Here is a 20,802-nt window from a genome sequence, read left to right as displayed (position 1 = left end):
AAATCTCCCGAATTTCATGCCTTTTGATTTGAGATCTGCGATCCTGGTTTAGTTAGATGTGTGTGTGTGTGTGTGTGTGTGGAAGTGGAGGAAAAGTTCACTTCCATAAAGACATAACAACAGCAACGTCTTCTGAAACAAACCGACCACAAACCAAAAGAGGGATTTGGATGGATTTCATGTTTAAAAAAATGTAAGAAAAGTTACTTTTTGCTAATTTCTGTCCTAGCCCTGTACTAAGAGTTTTCTTTATACGAGGAATTCCCAGTCTAGGATACAGCTTGGAATTCCCTCTCCAAGGAAATAACATGAATTCATCCAAACACCTCCTCTTTTTCCCCATGTACATATAAAATAAAATCCATACCTGTCATTTTCTTAGGCCACTTATTCCCTCCCTCCCCACACACACACACACACACACACACACACACCCATACACACACACACGCACTCACACACCCAACACCCATACACATATGATATATAACCAAGATATATGAAGCAAGAGATGATTAATTATATTACAGCAACACTTAATGTGTTAAGTGCAGATTCCACCCATTTATTATCACTGGCTCAGGAGGATGATGTATAGCTCACTTACACAAATCTGATGTCGCCATAAAAAAGCGATTTCATTACTTTTTAGTTTTCATTATGGTTATTATTGTATTATTGTGAAGCTGCTGTGGAGCTGCTGTCTTGATTGATGTCCTGTTTTGTTGCTGGTGCTGTTATGCTGATGTACAGAATAATGCGCAGGCCCAAACCTGGCCTATCACGTTGCTCCTAAAGCTTCCACAGCCATTTATTATTATAAAGATGGGCAATATGGACATTTTGCATAATTAAATTTGGTGAGATTTTGATCTGCTGAAATATGTATGCTATAGGCTACATGTAATTAAAATCTGATGTGGGTTTGATGAGCTTTTTGGTGAGCAAACCACATGGCTTCTATCTTCATGAAGCATCAAACGATTTGTGCTTGTATACATTTTATGAAATGGATCATCATTGTTTTTATTAAGTGTAAATTGTAGACATATTACTTTGATAGTGCCATAAGGGATGGAAAAATGATGTTATAAGTCATAGTCATATTATACTAGCATACAATATAACACACTTGGGGAGATATACTGTATATATATATATATATATATATATATATATATATAGAGAGAGAGAGAGAGAGAGAGAGAGAGAGAGAGAGAGAGACTATTTTAATCATGCTAAAAGAATTAACTTTATTTGTGAGTGTTTTTTTTTTTTTAACTTTGCTTAAAAATTAAAATCAACTTTTTGTTTGTGACATAGAGGGAAAATGAGACATTTATGATGCTTAATGCGCCTTTTAAAAATTTTGTCAAGTGATCATCCCAGGAAAATGGGAACATTTTTAACTCACTAATTACGAAAATTTGCTTTAACATGAACCAGAAGATTGCAACATGATAAGAGCTCTTGCATCTCTCTCTCTCTCTCTCTCTCTCTCTCTCTCTCTCTCATGTATACCCCTTAATAGACTTTACGTTTTAATCGCGAATAGAATAAAGTGCTTGTCGCAAACTATACGAACAAATTAGAGAGGGAAATGTAAGGATCAAAGGGGCTGGAAATAAGCGCAGCTGCTTTGAGATTCAAGGCCAACAAGCGTGTCTCAGCCCTGAAAGAGGCTCCTATTCAAAGCGCAGGTGCGAAGTGCTGTGGGTACATACTGTCACATTATGGCGAGGCTGTTAGAGATCCGTGTTTTCGCGCTGAACTACAGGGGCTGCTTCCCTCATCTGGGTGGGATGGAAGGCTCGTTCATCCATGAAGCTAAAAAAAAAAAAAAAAAAAAAAAAATGCATGTGATATATGGCGATTAATCCGCCTGATTCGATGTAGGCAGCTCATAAAAATTAGCCAAGTCTCACTCCTGCACTCCTGTTCTCCTGCTCTACTGCCCCCACCTTTTCCTGACAACACATTCATGGGTGAGGTAATAGGTCACAAGTCCTTACTGTTAAATGTGCAGTTATGCACTGGCAAGATAAGTGTACACCTTCAGCCTGGCTTTTAACATCTCTCTACTCTAATAGGTGGATTGCCTTAATATTAATAGACAATAAGTCTAAGTTACAGTCATCCATGGACACAGCACAAGTGTCCTTAGTGCTTAATTAACACCTACGTGTGTTAAATGATGTGCAGCCGGACACAAATAAATACTTGAACACTTATTTCACCTCTGAGGGTTTATTTTTGTGTGTGATGTAGGTATCCCTAGCAGGATGTCCCTGTGAGAAGTGTGGAAATGGAAATAATAGCTCATAAAATGTACACAATACGAATCGCTTTTAGATATTAAAATTAAACTTAGTCACCATATTTTAGGACATAAAATGTTCCACTGTGGCTATTTACTGATGACTGACAACACTGGCCATGGTGATTATGTGGATGTCATGAAGTGTGTCATAAATGATGTTCCACTTTTTAAGGGCTGAAAATCAAGATCTCTCCTAATAGTTCTTGTTTTTTCTTTCTTTCTTTTCTTTCTTTCTTTCTTTTTTAACTCATATGTACACATGATTTTGCAAGGGTAATTTCGTTTGTAGTATCTATATACATTCAGATAGTTGCTAGTAAATTAGGGAGGAGTTTTTTAATACCTGGCTACCTATAACATACAGCCACCATTAAATGAGTCAAGCACACTGAAATTATTATTATTATTAATATTTTCCACACTACTAGCAACGTGCTGTTCCACATCTTACAGCCAGGAGAAAATTAATCTATAAAACAGAAATAATTGCTCAGTTTTAGCAATAAAAAACTTTATTTCTCATGCTTTCCTGTACTGGTCATTAATTGCTTCTTTTTGTGCTAGATTTGCATCATTTGACGTAATATTAACACAAGCAGTGTGGAAATATGATTTAATATCTAAATCACATGAAACTCTTAAATGCAGAAATAATTCAGAATACAAGTGCAGAATTATCTGTTGCATTGTTGAATTCACCTTTGATTTCATCCACTGTCGGTGTTTTGCAGTGATGATATTCCTGATATCATTTTTTTATTATTATTATTTTATTATTATTATAATGCAAATGCAAATGCAAATGCAAATACATACATATATATATATATATATATATATATATATAAAGCATTTGCATAATAATAATAATTATTATTACTATATATAATTATATATATATATATGATTTTTTTTTTCATTTATGTGTTTTTTTTACAATTTACAGCCATAGGTTATCTCGCATCAGACCTTTTAAAGCAGGGGCCCATAAGAAAGGAATGAATAGAGGGGTGGATAAGGGCTGTTTGAATTATTGTTGATTTTCAATCATAGTTTGGTGTTAATGGTTAATTTATATATTTGTTGCTATAGCACCTGTCCTGTCATTTAGCCTGCGAATTCCAGTCACCCCGTGTCGTGTAATTATGACATGAAGTAAGATGCTGAATAGTGAGAGGAGATGAGGAGATGCTTTTTTTTTTCTTTCTTGGGAACCACTAATCCCCTATTAAAGGGGCTTTGTTAAATAATGCAGGACGGTTTCCGGAAGTAGGATTATCGCCTTCATTATTTTTTTTTTCCACAAAGAAATGATATTTCACACTCAAGTGAACCCTGGTTTGCCATTATAACAAAGAGCCAAACTAGCCGCTTTTATTTCCGCTCATTTTTTATACCAAAGGCAAAGATTACAAATGGTCACCCAAACGGTTTATTAGCTTGCTAGAGGAGGAAGAAGTGAATTCAGTGCATGTATCTGGAGAACAAATAAGCTGCCAGTCACCTGAAGTATAGTCTGAAACTTGTTGTGAGCAAAAAAAAAAAAAAAAAAAAAAAAACATTTTAAAAAGAAAGCTTTTAAATGAACCTAATCATAACCACTCTCTAACAATCTGCGAGGGAGGAAAAAAAAAAAAAACAGGAAAATGTCGCTCGCATTTTCCTTCTTTTTATCCTTCTCAGGAAGTGGTGATAATGACTACATTAAGCTCCAAGGAAGGAAGGAAGGTTCCCTAGCAAACGACATGGAAGAAAATGTACAAGAAAAGTCTGCGTCTCTGCTGCCACACTGAGCACATGGAGAGGAAGTTACCTTTATTCCTATACCTTTAACATAATAATAATAATAATAATAATAATAATAATAATAATAATAATAATAATAATAATAATAATACTTTTAAATAAGGTAGTAAAAATAATAGTTTCCAAAAATAGCTAAGAAATATAATACATAATATAAAAAGTAAAAGTAAACAAAATAGTGTAGAATAAAAAATATTCTTTTTTTATTTTATTTTTAAATAATAGTTAAGTGAAATGAGCTTTCCTAGTCCTTCCTCAACTGTCACAAAATCGAATTTGAAATGTTCATTTTTCTTTTTTTTTCTCTCTCTCTCTTTTCTCTTCTCTTTTTTTAGTCATGAACCAGAAGTGCGCTGAGGGAAGGAGCTGAGAAAGAAAGCAGGCTTCGCCACTGTCGCGTTTTCAGTGGCTTTGAGGACATGCACACACACACTCTCCTCGAATTCGTTTCCCTCTCAGTTTGATGGGCGGAACTAAGAGCTCGAGACACTTTTTGAAAAAGATGGGGCGATCAAATTGGCGACAAAAGAAGCCTTTTCCGTGTCATGAGCGTCGTTTAGACTACATGCAGGAATCCCTGTGATAATAAGCAACACTTCAAAGGGCTCCTCGCTCCAATTGAGACCACACTATCCCTTTCTCCATTCATGCACGAGAGCTGGTGCTGTGGAGGACTCGACTGTTTAGCCATTTCTCCTTGTGTTTATTTTCTCTCTCTCTCTCTCTCTCTCTCTCTCTCCTATTTCCCTCTGTCTATTCAGTGAAGCATTTTAGATAGTGCAAACAACAAGACAATTACCCCAAAAAGAGACAAACTATAACGTATCTCATCAAGCAATGCGTATCCACCCACAGACTCGTGGCATTCAAATGCATAAAGCCAGGGTGGAAATCAAGGAAGTGGGTGATGATTCTAACCTCTGGCGATAGATAGATAGATAGATAGATAGATAGATAGATAGATAGATAGATAGATAGATAGACGTGTAATATCTATATAGATGAGTATAACTTGTTATGGCGCAAATATGTACCTCAAACTTTTTTTTTTCACTTGCTGAATGAAAGAAAAATAACATTGTCATAGATAGATAGATAGATAGATAGATAGCAAAGTTCTTTATACTTTCTGAAGAAAGTGAAAAAAACATTTTCGTTGCTAACCCCATGGCTGGAAAATGGCGAACTGTTCACAATGCATGAGGACAAAACTGTAAAATGAAGAGCAGATAGATAGATAGATAGATAGATAGATAGATAGATACTTGTTACACTCCAAATTTGTCCCAAAATACCGTAATGAATTTCCTTTAATCTTATTTCGTAATTTTTTTTTTTTAAGCAAACTTTTTTTTTTTTTTTTTTTTTTTTTTTTTTTTTTTTTTTTTCACTTGCCAAATGAAGTTTCTAACCCTTGGGTAGAAAATATTGCTTTTTTTTAAAAGAGCCTTTATAGTGCACAACCTCGGTGCCCATATTAGTGGAGTCTGACTCGGCGATGGCCATAGAAATACTAACTCACCATGAAGATTCACCGTCGTGAAGAAATCGCTCTTTGTGTAAAACTTTCTTTGATGTCTGGATGAGAATACAGAGGCATTTCATGAAATACTCTCCACACAATCGGAGCATAAAACACGGGTACCTATGTGGATATAAAAACATATAAAGGGGTAGAAAAGCGAGTCATGGCCATGGAAAAGGGGTGGGAGTTATCTACAACGCTTTTAAAATGGACAATGTATTTATAAAAAAAAAAAGAAAGAAAGAAGGAAAAGGAAAAGAGAGAGAGTAAAGAGAGAAAGAAAATGTAGTGTAACTATTAAAACAGTTTCAATTGACAATTGACTGGTTTATTTATTTATTTATTTATTTATTTATTTATTTATTTATTTGCTTGCTTGCTTGCTTGTTTGCTGATTTATTTTTTATTTGTTTGTTTATGGATTTTTATTTATATTTTTTATTCATTTTTTTATTTATTTGATTAGTTGGTTGGTTGTCTGACTTAAAACACCTGACTTAGAAATCTTCTTAAGCACGTAAAATTAAGATTGCATCACGATTTATTTATTTATTTATTTATTTTCTTATTTTCTTATTTACTTACTTATTTATTTACTTATTTTTTCCATTTCTTACACAAAGCTGGCTTGATGAATCTGGTCCTTGTTGAACACACTATTACAATTTAATTTCCCTTGCAGCTGGAATATAGCTACTCGTTTTTATTTTTGCATATTATTTTACACATTTTATTCAAATTACTGACAACTTACAAGGCATTTCGGTACACATTTTAAGGTCTCGTGTTTTCATAAAAATGGGTTGTTGACGAGGTTTACAAAAATCACCAAAAAAAAAAAAAATGCTCACATTGCTCAGAGGATAATAGTAAATGAAATGTTATATCAAATACAATAACAATGCTTCCATCAAATTGTATCAGCTGCATAAAACACAAGAGAATATTGTCTACGTCTTTATGAAATTCGAATTATTCAAATAATACCAAATATTATTATTATTATATAGATTTTTTTTACAAACAATAGTAGCAAACATTTAAAAATAGCTGAAATACTGAACCTTACAAAATTAATGTAGACACACATTAAAACGTTGTAATTTACATATGTACATTTTTATATTGAAGCACTTTGGTTCCATAATACAATAAAAAGAAGAAGGAAAAAATTCAGCACTGATTCAAAAAATAAATTAAGAGCTTATTGAAGACAAAAAGGAAAAAAAAATCACAATCTGATAAAATAATACATCTTTATGCATACACAGCCAATCCCTGGTGTTGGATTAACACCTGTAGTGTAAAATTAAATCTTACAGTAACTTCTACAGCATTCAAATATAAACACTCTAGGTGTGAACACAACACTGGCGCTGTTTGCTGTGCGCGACTGGTCAGTACACCATTACAATAAAATGGACACTGGTGGTGATAATAGTTCATATTCAGTCCACGTGGGAGACAAGTTGGCCACCTCAGTTTTGTGGTTTGGCTGTGACATGTATCTGTCAGCGAGCCAGTGCATTGGGGCCATTGAACACTGCTTTTCTGACTCTCACATGGCCCGGGGCACTCTCACAAAAGTAGCCACGAGCACGCGGTTAAAATGCATGTTTTTTCAGGAGTTCTGATACGGTGGACCCTCTGAAGGGTCCGGGGTGGAGGATGCGCTCGGCGGGGTGTGTGTGCCGCCGGGGCCCGAGCTGTGACACACGTACCACTCGCTCAGATTGGCGGCCTGCGAACCCGATAGAGTGTCTCGGCCCAAATCAGACGACGGAGACACGAGAGACGGGGTGGAGGACTCGTAGCCCGAGCTCGGAGGAGGAGGCGACTTGCAGTGCACCTTCATGTGTTTGCGCAGGGAGCTCGGGTGTGTGTAGGACTTGTCGCAGCCTCGCACTTTGCAGTTGTACGGCTTGTCGCTGGTGTGCACGTGCGAGTGCTTCTTCCGGTCGCTGCTGTTGGCGAAGCGTCGATCACAGCCATCAAACTCGCACTTGAATGGCTTTTCGCCTATGTTCAAAATAAATGGGGACAAATATTTTAAATCAGTTTTGTTTGCTTATCAGCACACTTTGACTAGTGTTTATCTAAAACAATGCAACACATATAGTTTTTTTAAATTATTTATTATACTTGTTATGCCATACCATAATTATAGACTATATGCGCTTTATTAGGCGGACAAGTCAAGCAAAACATTTTTACAACGAAATATGAAAAATATATCAATGTGCATCATCATAACCAGCCCACTTCCCAACATCCTTTTAAAAAAAAATGCAGGGCCTATATGGCGGGCTGTAATTGAGTGAATAGATCTGTGCTCACATCTCTGTCCCTTGGGGTTTGATATTTAGACTGTTAGCAAACTGTGGAAGTGGACCCTGGTGTCACAGTTGTTATTAGCAGGTCAGGAAGTGCTTCCTTTCCTCTTTGCAATTCCTAATTGTTAATGTCACACGCAGATGAGCACGATGTTGGATACAAACTGGGCCAAAAATGTACATCACAATACCGCAGAGGATAAAAGGGAGTATAACAGATAGTAGTTATTTTACTTTAGGTAGAAGGTTGACTTTGCACATGAAGACTAGGCGACTATGAATGGCTGAATTAATTACATTCAAACCACAAGACATTGATTTTTTTTTTTTTCCGCAGAGCAAGCCGCTTATGAGAATATGTAATTGCTGCTGTCTAATTAAACCTGCGTGTTGAATATAAATTCGACCTTCAGCTGTTGGGCTGAGAGAGCCAATCAAGGCTATAGGCTATTAGTGTAGTACAAGCGAGAAACCAGGAAAGACACCCTTGGGAAACTGCATCCATAAGCAAAGATTCAGATTCCACCACGTTGGAAAATAATCATGGAGGGAACAGGATATGGGACAATCTGACAACGTCTTAGGATCTAGCTAGGATAAAGGGACTTGTAGTTTAACTACTGTCTAAATAATCATCCTAATTATTCTGGGCAAAAAAAGTGTTAGCAGTATATATTAATATTAGCAGCTTCTATACAGCAAGGGGATAGGCCCTTTGTCCAGGAAGGCCAATTTATTTATTTATTATTATTTTTTTAACTAATTAATTTTGTTTAAAACTATAAACAGCCAGAGGTGAACAGGCAGACAAAATGTACTGTGTAATGTAGATTATGCACGAAAGAGTATCCAGTGAACTCCAGGCCTTTAGCTCTTTGCTTTGAACGACTTGTTGCATATCACCGTTAATCAAGACCTTAAGCGCAACCCTTCATTAATCACTACTGCAATAATTAACTTGACTTTGGCCATTCATGCTGCTCACACACTTAATCGTGGATAATCTTACATATACACTATGCATTAAAAAAGACTACTATTCTTACTAAATTTCAATCCTAAGTATGTCCTTTTTGTCGGGAAATACTACTACTACTACTACTACTACTACTACTAATAATAATAATAATAATAATAATAATAATAATAATAACTAAGAGAGTAGTATTTCTATAGGCTCGAGTTTAGCTAGTCAGGGGTTAATATACCCTCTCATCTATTCTACATCTAGTACAAAATAGTCTCATAAAGCACATTAACTAGTGCAAATGGCACTCAGTAATATAACTTAAGTTTACAGAGACGATATTAGGACCTTAGGTATTTTTTTGAAGCGTAACCATTTTTTTTTTATCAACAGGCAATACTTTTGGACACACTCCTCAGACTAGGCCCCACACCACAAAAAAAGAGAAAGAAATACACTCCTCAGCTTCAAAGATATGCAAAAGAAACTCAGCTTCAGCCATGTGCAATACAGAGACACTTACAGATAATCACACATTCATAAGCAATGCAATGCCTGAAGAAATTATTTTCATGTGACGTTCTTTCTCAGTTCATGAAGGCAGTAGTATAATGTGACACTCATATAAGCTGCATGGATATGAATAAAATAACATATGCAAAAATAATAATAAGAAGAATGGAATTAACAGTTGTTGTAGTAAAAACAAGACCAGGTGCAATAATAAAAAATGCTGTAAAGTGCACTTTTTTCAGCTAAATTAATTCTCTGCATGAACACTGATGTGTCAGATCTGAAAAATCTGAATAACATTCCAGATTTATGTTTTGATAAATCTAAAACAGCCTATGGAGTTGCAAAGTAATAGAATTGTTAAAAGCAAGCTGAAAAATGAAGCTGTAAAATGAAGCATTCGCTTTACAGAAAGAAAACTAAAAACTAACCTGTGTGCGTCCTCTTGTGGATTTTCAGGTTTTCTGATCGGGCAAACACTTTACCACAGCCAGGGAACGGACACGGAAACGGTTTCTCTCCCGTGTGCACTCTGATATGGTTCACGAGCTTATATTTGGCTTTAAATGGTTTCCCTTCTCGCGGACACTCTTCCCAAAAGCAGACGTGATTCGCCTGCTCGGGTCCGCCGACGTGCTCCACGGTCACATGCGTCACCAGTTCGTGCATGGTGCTGTAAGTTTTGGAGCAGAGTTTCTTGGCCGAGTTTTCTGGCTCCAGCCACTTGCAGATGAGCTCTTGCTTGATCGGTTGCCTCATGTAACGGAAAAAGGCACCGTGTCCGTGATGGTGGTGGTGAGTGCTGAGGTTCATGTTCAGATTGAGACCGTGGAGAGGCGAAGATGTTGCAAACGGATCCGATCTGCTGCTCGCCACTTGACTCAAGTGATCGGTCCTGACGTACATGTCGCCCGGTAAGCCTAGCCTTATTTGTCCGTTCGAGGCTTGGCCACCCGGTGCTCCGTTGGACGGCTGCTCATGATGGAGTCCAGGGAAGAGAGCATGCGCTCCGGCGTCAGGGTGAAGGTGGCCATAGTGTCCCGGGTAGCTACCTGTGGTCGAGACAAACATTCCGTGGTGAGAGGCGGAACCAGAGGTCTGCTCGGTCAGCGCGGGCATGGCGCCTTGAGCTGTCAGATCTCGGCGAATAAGGAAATCCCTACCTGCGGATAGCGCCTGGGCCGCGTGAGACATGGAGTACGGGACCGTCGCCGCAGCCTGCACCGGGCCGAAAGCTCCCGTTGGACTGGAGACCACTTCACCGTGGCCTGCGATATGATGATTGTGATGGTGGTGGTGGTGGTGGTGGTGGGGATAATGATGGGCTGGGCTGATTTTGAGGGCCGCCGAGTGCCCCATGGGTTCTGGCCCGAATGGACTCGGCCCCAGGCGGGGTTCCGCCGTGATCTCCCCAGGGTGCGCGTGAGCCATTGAGTGCGCGTGCCCGCCAAACCCCGGGAAGCCTGTCACGCTCTGAGGGGTATGGTGGTGATGATGATGGTGATGGTGGTGAGCCCCTGCCAAGTCAACTAATCTCAGTGCCGTGCTCCGTTTGGAAAACGCAGGGTCCATCACGGGGCTTCCCAACGCATCCACGCTCATTACTCCTAATTTTCTTTTTTAGAATAACTTGACAGCAGGCAAAATAATAATAATAATGATGATGATGACAAATATATTTTAATCGCGGTGGGAAAAAATACAGAACGAGAGAAAAAAAAAATATATAAAACTTGCTAAAGTTTAGTTCTTATCTATCTGCCTACATGGGATCCCATTCGGTTGAGAGGCAGCAGCGGGACGCTTTGATAGACTGAATGGAGATTCATGGCAGGCGCTGCAGCCCGCGGAGCTAAACAATCATTCCGCGCTCTAATTGGTCAGAGCTCGGTGATTGACGTCACTTGTGACAGTTTCCAATGTGAAGGAGAAGGAAAAAATGTTTTCTAGTGACAGCAAGCAGCCAGAGCGCCTGCGCCGAGCCTCAGGCAGCGGTTGGGGTAGAAAAAAAAAAAAAAAGTTTTTTTTTTTTTTATGTTGTTGTTGTTGTTGTTATGCAAAGGCTATTGTACTTATAACTACAATGTCTAGAGTCACATCTAAAAAGCAAAGCAATCGTCACGTGACTGCAAGGAAGATCTATACAGTAGGTTTTTTCTGATATTACCAAAGTTGCTTCTGATTTGTTTTTGAAGTCGCTTTCAAGCTAACCTCCCGATTTAACAGTACTTACAGCTTGCTACTGGTGCTTTATGCCTTTTAACGCGCTCATCTGATATCCTGCATGAGGAATAGTTTTGCAGCTCAACCTCTCCATAGCATGACCATAATCTAATGTGGAAAATATCAAATATGAAGCAGCAACTTTTGTGTTTTGTTTTGTGGCAGCCGCCCACCCACTTGGCTCCGTCGGCTTCGTAAAGGGATCAGTGTCTCTGAAATGCTCTCTGGGAAAAAAGAAAGAAAGAAAAAAAAAAGCTCCAGTTATGCGGCGTGTAGTAAAAGAGCAGTTGTTATGATCCGAGGTAATTTAGTTTGTGTCCGAGAGTGGCTCATGAGCTCCGGCACTTCATCAGGGAAGAGTGTGCAGGGTCAGCAGGGCTAAGCAGGCAACACATGGCTGCATTCATCAGCCCAAAAAAACATCTTCTCTTGCTTATCTGTTGTGGCTTAATAAATAGGAAATTAAAATACTATCCATTGTATGTGATGAAGTGCAGAGTTAGGCAAACAGGCCACACATTTCTGTGCACACCAGTCCAAAAAATCTTATACTGCCTATCTATTATTCCTTAACACATTAGAAATTAAAATACTATTGACTGTATGTGTTGGTATACACATTTAACCAAACAGGGATCACGTGGCTGTTCATGACAGCCTCAAAACACTTATACTGCTTATCTATTGGGACTTAATAAATAGGAAATGAAAATATTACTGACTACATGTGTTGGTGTGTAGAGTTAGGCAAACACGCAACACATGGATGCATGTAATATCCCAAAAAAAAAAAAAAAAAAAAAAAAAAAAACACTTATACTGCTTATCTACGATGACTTAATGAACAATAAATTAGAATATTATAGGTGATATGTGGAGGCGTTAGCTGGAAAATGTACCCCGACACATATTATAAAGCATAAATACAAGATTATTGATTATACGTTCAGTATAGACAAACCTCAGTGACTATACAGGTGTTATGCATAAAGTCTGAGAATCATATCACAAGCATTGATCTAGTTTGTGCTTTATTTATTTATTTATTTATTTCATCTACATGGACTCAGTGTGTTCAATCATGTAAGTAGCCTACGGAAACAGATTAAATAATGATTTTTTTTTTTTTGTGGATTTTTGTTTTTATTAAGCTTTAATGTTGTGATGTAAGAGTTTGATATTAATTAACAAAATGTAACTGCTTTAGGCTAGAGAGCATGTAAATGAATGTTTTTGTTTTGTTTTGTTTTGTGCAATATTACTCAAATTTCTACACAATTTTAGGTTCAATTAATTTAATTAAGTCTAATGATCACCATCTTATTGCTTATCTGCACTTGTTATGTGTAGCTCATGTTAATGAAATCAAACAGGGACTGTGTGTGTCTGTGTGTGTGTGTGTGTGTGTGTGTGTGATCTGACCCCTAAGGGGTTGAGGGGTCAGACAGTTACCATTAGATTCATGTCACATAGCAGACGCGCAAATCTCCATAAGCATTGGGCGGACTGTTGGAGAGAGAGAATTATACAGGTCGCTCGATCACTCACTGATTTGTTCCTCTCCAGGAGAGATGAGGCCTTTAATGTCTTCTGACATGTCACACCAACATCTCAGAAGCTCGAGGCCAATGTTGCGAAATGTAAACCTGTTAAAGTGCTGCTACAGGCTCTTACTAAGCTTGACTAGATCGCTTTTATGCGCGTTATGGATTTCTTTTACCTTGATAGGGAGTTTAATACGACTTCCTTTAAGACCGTGCTGCTGGATTTACCTGAGCACATAATAAACTGTAATGAAGGTAACGTTTCACTACATTTCACCGTAGCACCAACCACCGACCTCTATTCATGCAGTGTTTGTTTTAAAATGGTTCAATTTTACGCGTAAAATGCCAAATTCTACATTTACACTCCAAATAGCTACACACTACATGATTAGTATTTCTAATAATATTTAATGCGTGTTAAATAATTGATGTAAGTAAATTGCAATTCTCAGTTCTCCTGGGAACACTCTTGGATTGATCCATCAGACCTTTAGTGACAACTCCAAACCATCTCATGCTAAAAATAGGTAAACATTATGTGAAATATGACGCATAATGGAAAGGTTAACTCCACTAGCGTGGCTCAAAATATACATCGAGTTGCTGCTGTTGCTGTGTAGCTTCTTAATTTTAAAGAAAAAAAACATGGTGTAAATAAAAGAACTAATTGTAGTGTATAAAACTATGGAAAGTAAGAGGAAACTGACTGTAGAATACTGAAAGGTGTATAACCAGATTTTACATGATTTCTTCAACAAAACAAAATTCATTATATGTACAAAAAGCGCAGCTGTTATATTAATAAACATTATTAAAAATAAGTTTACTTCGTGTACTGTTGAATTATTGCTAATAAGAAACATGTTGCTCATAGCCTATGGAGTCAATTTTAGCCACTTTTTACACGCGTGTTGGGGTGAAAACTCGGAGTTAATCCACCATCGGAGTAAATTCAGCATTTTAGTAAATGAAACACAATAAGAGTTTTTTGCAGTCATCCGACACTTTTCTGCATGAAATACTATTCTCCTCTTTTTTTTTTGACTAACAACAAAACCACCATGCAATTATATGCAACAAGTCTTTTTTTTTTTTTTTTTATCAGATTATCGCCTGCTCTGACGTCATTTCCAGCAGCCAAACCCCTTGACCGTTTGGCGCTCAGGAACTTCGGCCTTTCCCTTACCGTGTTCCACCTGTTGAAGAGACACCATCCATATTTCTTTCTAAAAGCACCCTCAAACAAAAATATTCAAGACAACAGCCTCATCCCCCCCTCCTCTCTCTCTCTCTCTCTCTCTCTCTCTCTGTCTGTCTGTCTGTCTCTCTCTGGAATGAGGTGGAAAATGTACAGAGCAGAAGGCTGCAGTCCGGATTTGATTTTCATGGCTCGTATGGCTTTGAACTGCAGCCGCCCGGAGTTTCCTGCAGTGAGAGTGCCGCAAATCCCACTTGATAACTTCGACAAGCCACAACTTTTTTTTTTTTTTTGCACGCAACAACCCAATATTGCAGTTATGGTTTGCTACACTAGTCTGAAGCATGGACAGATATTTTTATGAAAGTTGTTTTCATGCCAGTAGAGAAGTGTCCGCGTTTAACCATGTCTATAAATACTAATAAAGAAAAGAAATATGCTTATAAATATATATTTTTTTTTTAAATGGCAGTATGTCTGAATGAAGTGGTGTCCTTGGGTTGCATGGGTTTTTTTATGCAAAACAGAATTTTAAAGTGAAGCACACTCACGAGCGTAACTCACCATCCTAACACTATAAACTGATTTTTATGGAAAACATCTGAATTTGTTAAAGAGCTTCGTGGCCTGTGTCTTAATTTCTCTTTTTGCAGTAGAATTATACATTTTATGTGACTGAGATCACACAATGGCACCTGTTATAATAATAATAATAATAATAATAATAATAATAATAATAATAATAATATGCTTTATTTTCAGTGTTTTTTTTTTTTTTTTTACACTTTGCTAGCATGCATGGCCTTCAGATTTGTATATGCAAAAATGTAGAAAAACTCGCACTTTTGGCCTGTGCATCCCCCAAACTCTGACTTCTTTTTTTTTCTGAATTTCAGGGTGAAATCAACAGTCAGTCTGCCTCCTCACTATATACAATATACCACAGATTGATGATGTAAACCGACCAATCGCGCCGGCGCTGAGGAAGCTCGCTCTGTTATTTGGTAAAGGTGAATCTTAGTAAAAGGAGGGGTAGGCGAAAAGAAGCTTACGCTCACCAATGACCGGCCACGCACGGGGGTCACGTGCTGCCCCCAGCTCCCTTCCCCTCCCCTCCCCATTCATCAGGGGTGGACTGTGTGTTGTCTTTTCAATTCATTTATCTGCAGGAATGATTGCGACTATCAGTCCGAAGCAGCTCGACTCGCGGAGGAGGAGGTGAAAAGTTGGGGAAGAAGATAAACCTGCAGAAAGGACAGAGACAACAATAATCGCGCGTGATTTTTGCGCGCGCGCATCGTCGGATGAGCTGGACTTGGGGGGAAATATTTTCCCTCTCCACTTAAAAAAAAAAAAAAAAAAAAAAAAAAAAGTAAATAGAAGTGAACAGGAGACTGGAGTTTGCTTGGGTTGCATTAAGTCAGAGAGAAATAACCCCAGCAGAGACAGTTGTTGTAGAGTTGCTGTTGTCTTGTGCGTGATTTCTCTCGGTCTGCTCCTGTTGCGGGCTAAAGATGCTCTTGGACGCAGGAGCGCAGTATCCGGCGATCGGAGTGACTACTTTCGGTTCCTCCAGACACCACTCAGCGGGCGAAGTGGCGGACCGCGAAGTGGCTTTGGGGATCAATCCGTTCGCAGACGGCATGGGCGCGTTCAAAATCAACCACGGCTCGCATGAGCTCGGTTCCGCCGGCCAGGCAGCGTTCTCCTCGCAGGCGCCCGCCGGGTACGCGGCCGCGGCCGCCCTGGGACACCACCACCATCACCATCACCACGCGACCCACGTTGGCTCTTACTCCACGGCGGCAGCTGCGGCGTTCAATTCCACGAGGGACTTTCTCTTCCGGAACCGGGGCTTCGGAGACGCGACAGGCGCGCAGCACAGCCTCTTCGCCTCTGCCGCCGGTAGCTTCGCGGGGCCGCACGGGCACTCGGACGCCGCCGGGCACCTGCTTTTCCCAGGACTGCACGAGCAAGCAGCGACGCACGCATCCGCCTCGAGTGTGGTGAACGGTCAGATGCGCCTGGGGTTTTCCGGCGACGTGTACGGCCGGGCCGAGCAGTACGGCCACGTGGCGAGCCCCAGGTCCGACCCACACTATGCCTCAACGCAGCTACACGGCTACGGCCCCGTGAACATGAACATGGCTGCACATCACGGCGCCGGTGCCTTCTTCCGTTACATGAGGCAACCGATCAAGCAAGAGCTCATCTGCAAATGGATCGAACCGGAGCAGCTCAGCAACCCGAAAAAGTCCTGCAACAAAACTTTCAGCACCATGCACGAGCTCGTCACTCACCTGACCGTGGAGCACGTCGGCGGACCCGAGCAGTCGAATCACATCTGTTTTTGGGAAGAGTGCACACGGGAAGGGAAACCGTTCAAGGCCAAATATAAGCTCGTGAACCATATCAGAGTGCACACCGGAGAGAAACCGTTTCCGTGTCCGTTCCCTGGCTGTGGCAAAGTGTTTGCCCGATCAGAAAACCTGAAAATCCACAAGAGGACGCACACAGGTAACATGCCTTCTTTTATATTATTATTATTATTATTATTATTATTATTATTATTATTATTGTTATTATTATTATTAAAACTGAGTACGCAAAACAAGCAACTATATTTTAATTATCAATAATAATAATAATAATAATAATAATAATGTGATATGCTGGTTATATATTACTTTTGAATTATTTACAACTGTTTGTTTTTATATCTGAGTTTATTAGACAGTCTAGATTTTCTGCACTATAATTTAATTAGCTATTATTTAAGACTGCACTTATGTAAATAACTAATGCGTTCCCCTCATGATAGGTGAAGTCTTAAATATTATGGAATTGTTTCATGTGTTTTTAATATTTAGTGTAAAGTTGCAGAAATATGAGAAGGATTTTTTTAGAGGAAAATTACTTGCAATATTTAATTGCATGGATGCAGTTTGAATTGTTTACATTTGATGGTGAAGTTTAAATGCAGTTATTGAGTTAAAAAAACAAAACTGATTGTATTTTTGTGTTTTCGCTTTTGTGCTGTAGGTGAAAAACCTTTTAAGTGTGAGTTTGATGGCTGTGACAGGCGGTTTGCTAACAGCAGCGACCGAAAGAAACACATGCACGTCCATACGTCAGATAAACCATATCTGTGCAAAATGTGCGACAAATCATACACACACCCCAGCTCCCTCCGGAAACACATGAAGGTATGTACACACATTTGCAAAATATATATGTATCATTTTTCCGTACTTTTGTATTGTGCATTTATTTTTTCCCGCTATCATTATTATTATTATTATTTTTTTTCTTCTCTGGAATCGTATTTACAGAGAAAGAGAGAAAAATACAAATCGTCTGAGTGGTTAGAAAAAGAGAAAAGAAATGTTTTGCTAGAAATATATTGCAAAGATTCGATATTAGAAAAGCTTAGGCATGCATCTTAGTCTGTCCTTCCCCGTTAATTCGTTCTTTGTATTTTATTTCTGTAATAAAATTAAAAAGAGGCAAACTATAAATATACACACACACAAAAAAAATCATATATAATTTTATACTTTGAAATCTCAAGAATTCTCAGAGACGCTTGATATAGATTTTGTTTCGCATTTATTTATTTATTTATTTATTTATTTATCGTCACACTATGATCCCATCACAAAGTCTCGTCTCACCACCGTGAAGTCTGACCTGAACGTCAGTTTCTAAAAAAAAATAAAAATAAAAAGCATTCCTTCTTTATCACATGTTTATATATTTGTGTATATGTTTGTAATTCCAGGTTCACGAGTCGTCGAATCAGGGCTCGCAGCCGTCTCCAGCAGCCAGCTCGGGCTACGAGTCCTCCACTCCTCCTACCATCGTCTCTCCATCCACAGAGAACCAGGGCAGCAGCTCCATATCGCCTTCAGCCTCCTCCACCGTGCACCACACCACCACCTCCACCCTGGCCTCAAATTTTAACGAATGGTACGTGTAAATATTTTCAACAACAGCAGCAGCAACAACAACAACAACAAAAAAAAAAAAGACTGCAGATTTTAAGACTGCTTGGAAATGAAAACAATCAGCCTGTTCGCAAGGACTCTTAGAGGAAGAGAGAAATAAAATGGAGAACCCCGATTGTTTTCTGGCTATATAGCAGAAAGAAATGAGTGCATGGACGCGGTGCGAGGCCCACACCAATAGACTAAAACGTCTTTCCCTAATATACATATATTTTTTAATTTTCCTTTCATTATTTTTCTTTTTTAATTTTTTATTCCTTTTTTTTTTCGGGAGAGACTGCTCACCGGGGATCAGTTGCATGCTCCAAGCAGGTCAAAAAAAAACCCTGCTCTTTTTTGTACATAAAGATTTACCTAGTTTAAAATGTAATATTTTTATTTTGTAAATAGTCATAATACAGTTTAAGGGAATTTGTGAAAAAAAAAATGTGGTCCCTAGATATATGGAAAATGAGATGGCTTTACGAATATTGCGATGATTTAGTCTTGACTGCAAATGGAGAATGTTATAGTTAATGTGTACCAAATGTGAATTACTCAGTATTATACCGTCTACACGTTTACCTAACCGACTATTAGTATTAATGTGCTTTTGTATCCAGTGCAACATTTCGTCTAAAGTCCAGTCTGAGTAGCACAATTGTTGTTATTTAATGTCATGTCGATAAATTGTGTAGTGAAAGCCTGAAACGTGTCAATCTTGTTTATGTATAAGTGATATAAAAAATATAAAAAAAAAAAGGAACCTGTCTATTGCAATGCCACTTTGCAGGAAATGATGACCTGTATTACGGTTCAGTTTTCCATATTTATCCGCATGTAAAGGATCCGGTAACTCATGTTATAGACATATAGGCCTTCTCGGTATTTATGGAGAAATGCGTTTGGTAGGGTATGTAAAATTTAGTTTTCCAAATAATGTTTGGTTACAATTTCGTACAATATTAAAGAATTAAACGTACAACATTCAATATGCCTTCAATATTTTTGTTTTCTCAAACATGTGCACTTAAAAAAAGAAACAAAAGCCTTACTGAAATATTAAATTAATAAATAATTAAAAAAAAAATTAAAGCATTTTGAGCTTTACAGAACACAAAGTTATTATTATTATTATTATTATTATTATTATTATTATTATTATTTGTCGAGGAAAGTGAAACAGGAAGTAGTTGTCGCTGATCTTAAAGATTGTGAAATAGCGATGTAAATGTGAAATAACAATTTAACCCTTAACACCTAAACCCCAAACTACAAATCATTACAATGAAACTCATTCACACAATTCAGTCCAGGGCACAATGTAAGCTGTCTCTGGTCTGCTCAGGACTGGAGGGTAATTGCATCAGATCGCATCGCCCCTGCTTTGTTTGCATCACCTAATTCAGCAAGACGAATTTTTTTTTTTTTTTTTTTTTTAAGTAATTGCATTTTCTATTACTGTTTCAGCAGAAGCATGAGTCGATCGACTCCCTAGTGTCGTGTTCACATTTGAACCAAAACGACAAGTCGTGACGAATTTTATTTTATTTGGAGCATCAAACGTGGCCTCTGCTAATTTGCTGACGTTGCTTAATTGTTATGTCTAATTATGCCCTGATCCAATAGTTTTGCAGAAGTGTGTGTGTGTGTGCGCGCGTGTGTGAGTGTGTGCGTCTGGGTGCGTGTGTGTGTATGCGTGCGAGTGTGTGTGAGTGCGTGTGTGTGTGTGTGTGTGTGTGTGTGTATAAGGGAGGGAAAAGGGAAGGGGGGGGGGTGTTACACTTAAAGCCAGAAGTCTGGGAGAGTCAGTGCTATGGGCTTTTGTTCCTCACTGCTTTGCTTGCTTTGCGTGCTTGAGCGCCCCATTAGGCAGAAATCACATCAAATAGACGACTCCAACTTCAGCATGCAAGAAAAAAATAATAATGATCAAAAATAACCTTAACCTTAGGCCTGAGCGTGAAATTGGGATGTTTATTATTAATATTTTTCTTTTAGTTCAGGGTGTAAAACGCAAAAGAAACGGAGAGCTCTAGGTGCACAGTCAACTCAGAACTAAACACACAACTAAAGGATTTAAGTGTGCAAAATTTTAAATTGCGATGTAACTATAAATCATTTAAACATTTCCTGTTTGTTTTCAGGCTTTTGAACAGTATTTTCACTGGCGTTTGATTACATAAAATCATTAACTCTTAAAATTCCGATTTAATTCTAACATCATGCCTAATAAATTACCATCAGGGTTGTCCTGTTAACTTTTACACTGTCTATCACACCGAAGTAACTCTTACAGGAAGCTGCTGAGGGTTTAGTTGTGTCCAGATTGACGTATTTGCACAATCTAGGTGTTAATGTAACAATTTTAAAATGTTTTTTTT

The 20,802-nt window shown here is 38.3% G+C and overlaps 2 protein-coding genes across 5 annotated transcripts; one reads left to right on the top strand and one right to left on the bottom strand.

The window, feature by feature from the left end:
* Positions 1-5,969: 5,969 nt before the first annotated feature.
* On the bottom strand, positions 5,970-11,301 carry zic4 (zic family member 4). 2 transcript variants are annotated; one of them, XM_026944790.3, is made up of 3 exons: positions 10,628-11,301; positions 9,896-10,516; positions 5,970-7,670 (listed from the first exon to the last, which is right to left on the bottom strand). In XM_026944790.3, the coding sequence occupies exons 1-3, from the start codon at positions 11,064-11,066 to the stop codon at positions 7,273-7,275; spliced, it is 1,458 nt and encodes a 485-aa protein (XP_026800591.1). In that variant the 5' UTR covers positions 11,067-11,301; the 3' UTR covers positions 5,970-7,272. The 2 variants fall into 2 exon arrangements, with proteins under 2 accessions (XP_026800591.1, XP_026800590.1); XM_026944789.3 differs by having other exon boundaries at positions 9,896-11,296.
* A 167-nt stretch (positions 11,302-11,468) lies between these two features.
* On the top strand, positions 11,469-19,410 carry zic1 (zic family member 1 (odd-paired homolog, Drosophila)). Of its 3 annotated transcripts, XM_053236905.1 has the most exons (5): positions 11,469-11,610; positions 14,340-14,664; positions 15,329-16,949; positions 17,475-17,638; positions 18,214-19,410. In XM_053236905.1, exons 3-5 carry the CDS (start codon positions 15,947-15,949, stop codon positions 18,409-18,411), a joined length of 1,365 nt encoding a protein of 454 aa, XP_053092880.1. In that variant the 5' UTR covers positions 11,469-11,610; positions 14,340-14,664; positions 15,329-15,946; the 3' UTR covers positions 18,412-19,410. The 3 variants fall into 3 exon arrangements, with proteins under 3 accessions (XP_053092880.1, XP_053092879.1, XP_026800592.1); XM_053236904.1 differs by having other exon boundaries at positions 14,340-16,949; XM_026944791.3 differs by lacking the exon at positions 14,340-14,664 and having other exon boundaries at positions 11,478-11,610.
* Positions 19,411-20,802: the final 1,392 nt, after the last annotated feature.

The sequence above is a fragment of the Pangasianodon hypophthalmus genome, chromosome 1 (assembly GCF_027358585.1).
Source record: "Pangasianodon hypophthalmus isolate fPanHyp1 chromosome 1, fPanHyp1.pri, whole genome shotgun sequence".
Lineage (NCBI taxonomy): Eukaryota > Metazoa > Chordata > Actinopteri > Siluriformes > Pangasiidae > Pangasianodon > Pangasianodon hypophthalmus.
Note: the sequence above shows the minus strand (reverse complement) of the source record. Positions and strands in the feature narration are given on the sequence as shown.